This window comes from Pyrus communis, chromosome 1 (genome assembly GCF_963583255.1).
Source record: "Pyrus communis chromosome 1, drPyrComm1.1, whole genome shotgun sequence".
Classification (NCBI taxonomy): domain Eukaryota; kingdom Viridiplantae; phylum Streptophyta; class Magnoliopsida; order Rosales; family Rosaceae; genus Pyrus; species Pyrus communis.
Window position 1 is genome coordinate 24,103,242 of NC_084803.1, and position 6,352 is coordinate 24,109,593.

Consider the following 6,352-nt stretch of genomic DNA (forward strand, 5'->3'; position numbering starts at 1 on the left):
TTTTCTGGGCCCACATGTGGCACAATATGGTCAAAACAAACGAAACCCTCGTCGGGTGATCATGGCCGTGCCTAGTACCCCGAGTTAGATTGCTTAAGATTTAGGTAATCCGATGTGGGTCTATTAGGCCTAACCTCGTTACAAGGATGACTTGTCTCCCAATTAAGGAGATCCTAATTCATATTTAATTAGGATATCTTAGAGATTAAACAATCTAATCATAATTTTAGGATTGGATATCTTATTATAGATTTCCTTTTAGATACTCTCCTGATTTAATAAAGATTACTCTTCTTAAAATGACTCTCAAGATCACCAAGGATCTAATAGTGACACTACACATTCTCTCATTGAGGAGTCACACATACTCTACACATGCCTTAGTCCACAAGTAGATTTAATCATGGAGATTCATCTCTCATAGGAACCTCGCCATAGGCTTTCTCGTCAGGGAGACATCATCATTCTTAGAACTACACATGTGATTTGATTTTCCCTCCCTAGAAAAATGTAAGCAATCCAACATGAATTTATCACCCATCAATCAACCTCATCCATCTCTTGCTGTTGTTCATGGGTGATTCTGATCAACTAATGCCATCTTCCGCGGATGTGCGCAATTCATTCCAACACTCCCATTCTAGTGGAGGAACATGGAAGTGGAGAGAGAAGAAGAGAGTGAGAGAGATTGTGGAACAGGGAGTGTGGAGAGAGGGAGAAAGATTTATTTTGTATTTATTTTTTAACTTTTTAAAATTAAAGATATTAAAATCATTTGTAGGTAAAGCTTAAACAAAGAGCAACGAAATTTTATTTTGTGAAATTACATTAGTATACTTAATTTTTTTGTTGTGATAGAAGACTAAATAATATTTTCACCACAAAGAAAATTCTATTAATATATAGTTTAGATGATACAGTAAGTTATGAACTTTGTTAATCTAGGTCATTTTTCTATTAAAAAAAAAAAAAAAAAAAAAAAAAAGAACGATGAGTTCAAAACGAGATGTAGGCCGATTTCATGTTTTGCCTTGGTTTTTGTTAATCACACTCTCCACGCGCCAATTATCGAACCCATCGCCCACTATTTGTCCCTCTCTCTCTCTCTCTCTCTCTGTGTGCAACATCAAATGGACCAAAATCCAAAACCCTAACTGAACCCAACCGCACAATCACAGAGATCCACAGCCCCAAAACAATGTCATTCACTTGCCTCCAGCTATTAGTAAATTCACCTCCGCGACCTCGACTCGCCCTCTACATCGCCGCCGCATCTTTCCCCAAAACCCCAGCCATTCTCTCTCTCCCAATCATCAGTCGCCGGCATTTCCCAATCTCAAACAACAGTCCTGTAAATCCCCAAAATTTCAGCTCCCATCAATCTCGTCTTGGAGTGTACAACTCCGATGCAGCTCTGCAACCAAATGACGCCGTCAGTGGTGCCTTCAATTTGGACTATTTCTTGTCGATTGCGGAGTTTTTGTGCATTGCGTCGTCGGCGGTTGTTTCGATTGGTTTCGCGGTGAATTGCGCGGTTTTGAGCTTAAAGAAGACGTCTTTAGTGCCAATGGGGAACTGGGTTTTGGCGTCTGGGGCTGTGGCGTTGGTAATGGCCGTAGGGATTGGGGCGTGGATTCGGCGGCGGCAGTGGAGGCGAATGTGCAGGGAGTCGGTGAAGGGTGGGATGGAGTTGAATTTGTTTGAGAGAATTGAGAAATTGGAGGAGGATTTGCGGAGCTCGACTACAATCATTCGGGTTTTGTCAAGGCAACTCGAGAAATTGGGGATACGATTTCGGGTTACCCGTAAGGCTTTGAAAGAGCCCATGGCTGAGGTAATGGAAACTTTTGGATGACTGATAAGTTTGGTAAAGTCTTCTATTTATAGTAATGTAGATGAATTTTCGGAGAATTACTGTTTGACAGAGAAAAGGAAATACTTGAACTATTTTTGCAAGCATTGGCCTTTCTAGTTGGATTATAAATTGTGATAAGGTCTTGGAAATGTAGTATCAAAGTAAAACTAAATAGCTTTAGAAATTAATGAAGTGTTTGATTATAGTTTAGTGGGTTAAGTTCGATTATAGTTTAGTACAAAGACAAAAATGATATGAAGTTATAGTTTTGTTTGGGTTTCTGTTCATAAGTAACATGTATCAACTCCACATGACACGAATAGTATACAGATTGGTTAGTGTCCAGTGATCTTACATTATTAATTAAACATATTGAGTTAGTCTTGACTAGTACTTGATACGAACCTAAAATGGCATAACTTGAATAGGATGCAGTATAACTTGATTACATGGTTTGCACCCGTAATAGTTGTAAGTATCAATTGAGTATATCTGTTACTTTTTAAGCTCCATCCTATAGAGTGACCTCTGAGGGAATATGAAACCATGTATTACACACTATATGGTTAAGTTAGTGACGATTTGATTGGTACCTTTGTGCTGGTGGTTTCTGAATAACTCATTTTGTTATTTGTCAAATTGTGGAAATTGCAGTATATCTTGACATTTGGATATGTCATCTATCTGTGCCCAATTGAATTGAGTTTTTCCACATCCAAAAATGTTCAAATACACTGTCCACAAATGTGGAGTCTTAAGAATTTTGAGATTGGTTCATTTTTATTATTCAAAGGCCACACAGTTAGAATCTATTTGCTATATAGCTCGGTAGGATTGATTGTTCTTCAAATGGTGTCTAGATTATTACAATAACCACACCCTTGGAGATTTGATTTTGTCCCATAATCACCACCACTTTCATTGATTACTGGTTAAGACTTACGTCAAAATTTGAAGTTGCTTGTGGAAACCCATTCATCCACCTGTTAGTGTAACACCTTGGTTTCTGTCATCATTAACCTCAAAAAATAAATGTGTAAGTCTATGATTCTATCTTGCATCAGGCTAGTATTGGCACACTGCAATAAGTGTCTATGGAGTGATAATATTGGGATATACATGCCTATGATTTCAGTTGCATGCTGTATAATCTATTTCTTGTACAGTATATAGCTTTTAAGTACTTGTGAAACAGATACTGAGTGAAAGCTAATGCTGTAAGATTTGAGTAGTGAAATTAGTATATCATGTAGAGTGCTGAAAAAGGTGAGGACTTTATGTGCTTACTCGTAAACATGTGAAACTATCTCATGAAGCACCTCTTAGAGTCTCTACACAATGGAGCATCTATATATGTTAATAACTCAATTTTGGTACATGAGAATTTTTAAGGATGATGACTGTAGAAGTAAGATCTGTATGGCTACTGGATTCTAGTGGATGCTTACCATGTTCTCAATCAAGTACGAGTAACGATTATATACAATAGAAGTGTGTCGTCTAGGCCATATGGTCATGTGCTTGGCTCGAATGCTGAATACGCTAGGATTCTTTTCAAGAAGAATGGTAAAAGAGATCTAAAAATCATAGCAGCTATTCAGAATCCTCTACTTCTGTGGTGAGCTGTACGTGCAAAAAAGGTAACTTATTTAATAGTTATCATTACCTTTGCCTGGTGACGAAATCATATTTTCAGGCTTTTCAACTATTCTCTCCCCACAGCCAAAAAAAGTAAGGACGCATTGTTCTCCTTTCCCTGCATGATCATTAATCATTGTGAAATGTCAAAGGTCATAGCCATGAGAACAAAGACACTCAACGTCAGAACCCAATGATCTTGGAAAATGGTTCTGTCGAATCTCTGGTAGCTCCTGAAATAATTTTGTCGAACTGGGGACCATTTTGCAGATGATTGGGACAGGTTTAAACAAGTTTAGACACTTAGCGGTAGATGCAAGATAGTGTCGGTAATGGTATGAGTGGTAATCAACATGGGTAAAGTTGGTACAACAAAAACTCAAGGTTCTTTGGCTATGAGCCTATGCCATGCTGAGATGTTTAGGACCTTAGGATATTTACTGCTAACCCTGAAAAATGGATTAATTCAATATGTTGAAGTGCAGAAATAATGTAATCTTGTTTGCTTAAAGTATCAATAAACTTGTATCAGATAATATTGCAATTTATCTGGCACTTCATCTAACTAGTTTGTTGTTTCTGAAGACTGCAGCTTTGGCTCAAAAGAATTCTGAGGCTACGCGAGCATTAGCAGCACAAGAAGACATTTTGGAAAAGGAGCTTGGAGAAATTCAAAAAGTTTTGCTGGCAATGCAGGTCAGTGTTCTCCACTCCCAGCTGGTTCTAAACAGGATTTAGAGTTGTCAGGTTTCCTCAGCATGTAGACTCGAGGATCAAATATTTTCAATGATTTTGGGAATAATATTAACTTCTATGGAGTTCTTCCATTAGTGATTCAGCTGGTAGAAAATATCGTTGATTAGTGTGGTTATATTCCCTTCTACAAGCTAGAATGCCAAGGTTAATGGACTTTCAGTGTTTCTATCTGTTTGTGATTGCACTCTTATCTGCTTTTCGAATCTCTGTCATGGATTCTCTAGGTTAACAAAAAATTATTAATTGTGAGATCCAACTTTTGGCGTCATTATTATGAATATAATATGTTTCGCTGATTGTCATATGCAGGAGCAGCAGGAAAAACAACTTGAGCTAATTCTTGCAATTGCGACTTCTGGGAAGCTACGGGAAAGTAGACAGGTACGCGACCAGGAACAAAGTACCACTATAGTACCTAATTCAAGTGAGGAGGATTTAAAACAGAAGGAAGCCCACCAAATATAGTCTGTTGATGGAAGCAACGCAGACTACCAAGGATTTTGGAGCTACAAATTCTCATGTAACTGTTATTCCAACGTTGTTGGTCACAAGCCAAATACGTGGATCTGTATTCCTCTCAGGCGATTATCAATGCGGCTTTGTTCCCGGGGGTATGAGGTTTTCAGCCAAGAGAAAAGATTCTTAGGCTTGTTGGACGTACGCAGTGCTGGGTGGTAAAGGATAAACAACAAAGAAAGAATAATTGTAATACAGAATTGCAACCACTTGAGCGTACAATTGTCGCAATAAGGTAGGAATGTAATTTCTCCTCGCTCGTGTTCTGTAATTGTCAATTGCGAAATCAATCCGATTTCGTGTCACAAGGTACATGTTTCTGGTTTCCCGGATCAACTTGGTCTCATGTAATGCCATCGGTTTCTAACTGACGCTTCAAAACCTGATCATTTCATGAAGTTCGGCCCCTACGTCCTAGTTCCTCTATGACTAGCCGTGGGTTCAAACTTTGATAACTGTTTTGTTTTTAGTTTCTTGGTTAGACAGGTTCCACTTGCATTGATGCACAAACATCTCACACATGGAAGTTTAATGCCGATTATTAATGGCAGATAATTAGTAGGAAAAAGAACACTTCTTACACCAGGTTACAGGTGGTTGAATCTCTAACCTCCTGAACTCCATCAAGAAAATTCAAGGAGATCGGAGCCAATCGAACCCACCATTATCGAGATAAAAACCATCATGGAATTGGAACCTCATTTCTACGTCCTTCATACTGTTATCGTCCTCCCATTCTTCACCTAACATCTCTTCGGGCTGGTTTGGTATTGCTGTGCTTTGAAAAAAAGCTGATTCTGCTGTGCTGTGAGAATAAGCGGCTGTGAAATAAAGCAGCAGAGTGTTTGGTAAACTTTTTTGTAAAAATGCTTTTGAAAAAAAAAACAGTATTATAGTGTTTGGTAAACTTTTATGTAAAACAGATGTGAAAAAAAACCGATTTTTCAAAGCTGGGTTTTGCAGCTTCTTGTTTTTGGTTTTTTTTCACCCAAAACTGTGAAAACAAGCTGAAGCTGAATGTTTACCAAACACAAAAACAGCTCCCAGCTTTTTTTGATACCAGTTTTTTTCAGAATCACCTCAGTACCAAACCAGGTCTTCGTCAAATCATCCATTACATCCCAAGGTAACTAGCCAGAAGAAATCCAGTAATTTGAACAATCATCCCAGCCCTGAGAATTTCTTGACAGATTTTCATCAAAATCCTCAGCATACTTATCTTAGTTGCAGTAACTTACACCGAGTATTCCACGAAACAGGTAAAGCATGATTAAGAAAACAACCAAGAAAGTTAACAATGATCAGTTTATTATGATTGTAACTTGCTGATTTAGTGGATTAGAGAGGTCGGTCAAAAATTAACTACGAGGTTGGCTACTAAATAACCTCATATATTGTTTCATGCATGAGCTAGTAGCATGTAATATACAGTTAAATATCTATAAATTAATAGCCTTCAGACCAAAGAAAATCTATTAATTTAGCAAATATAAAATAATCAATGAATTAATAATTTATTAAATTATCAATTAATTAGCAGGACCGGCCCTGAGGGCAGTTCATGTAGGCACCCGCTTAGGGGCCTCA

The 6,352-nt window shown here is 37.9% G+C and overlaps 1 protein-coding gene across 1 annotated transcript; it reads left to right on the plus strand.

The window, feature by feature from the left end:
• Nucleotides 1–1,057: 1,057 nt before the first annotated feature.
• On the plus strand, nucleotides 1,058–5,163 carry LOC137740028 (uncharacterized). Its single transcript, XM_068479818.1, has 3 exons — nucleotides 1,058–1,834; nucleotides 4,079–4,189; nucleotides 4,559–5,163. Exons 1-3 carry the CDS (start codon nucleotides 1,199–1,201, stop codon nucleotides 4,712–4,714), a joined length of 903 nt encoding a protein of 300 aa, XP_068335919.1. The 5' UTR covers nucleotides 1,058–1,198; the 3' UTR covers nucleotides 4,715–5,163.
• The last annotated feature ends 1,189 nt before the right edge of the window (nucleotides 5,164–6,352 follow it).

Coding starts and splice junctions, on each gene's coding strand:
- LOC137740028 (XM_068479818.1), top strand. CDS start 1,199: ATGTCATTCACTTGCCTCCAGCTATTAGTAAATTCACCTCCGCGACCT. Junction 1,835..4,078: donor TGAAAGAGCCCATGGCTGAG/GTAATGGAAACT, acceptor TTGTTTCTGAAG/ACTGCAGCTTTGGCTCAAAA. Junction 4,190..4,558: donor AAGTTTTGCTGGCAATGCAG/GTCAGTGTTCTC, acceptor TGTCATATGCAG/GAGCAGCAGGAAAAACAACT.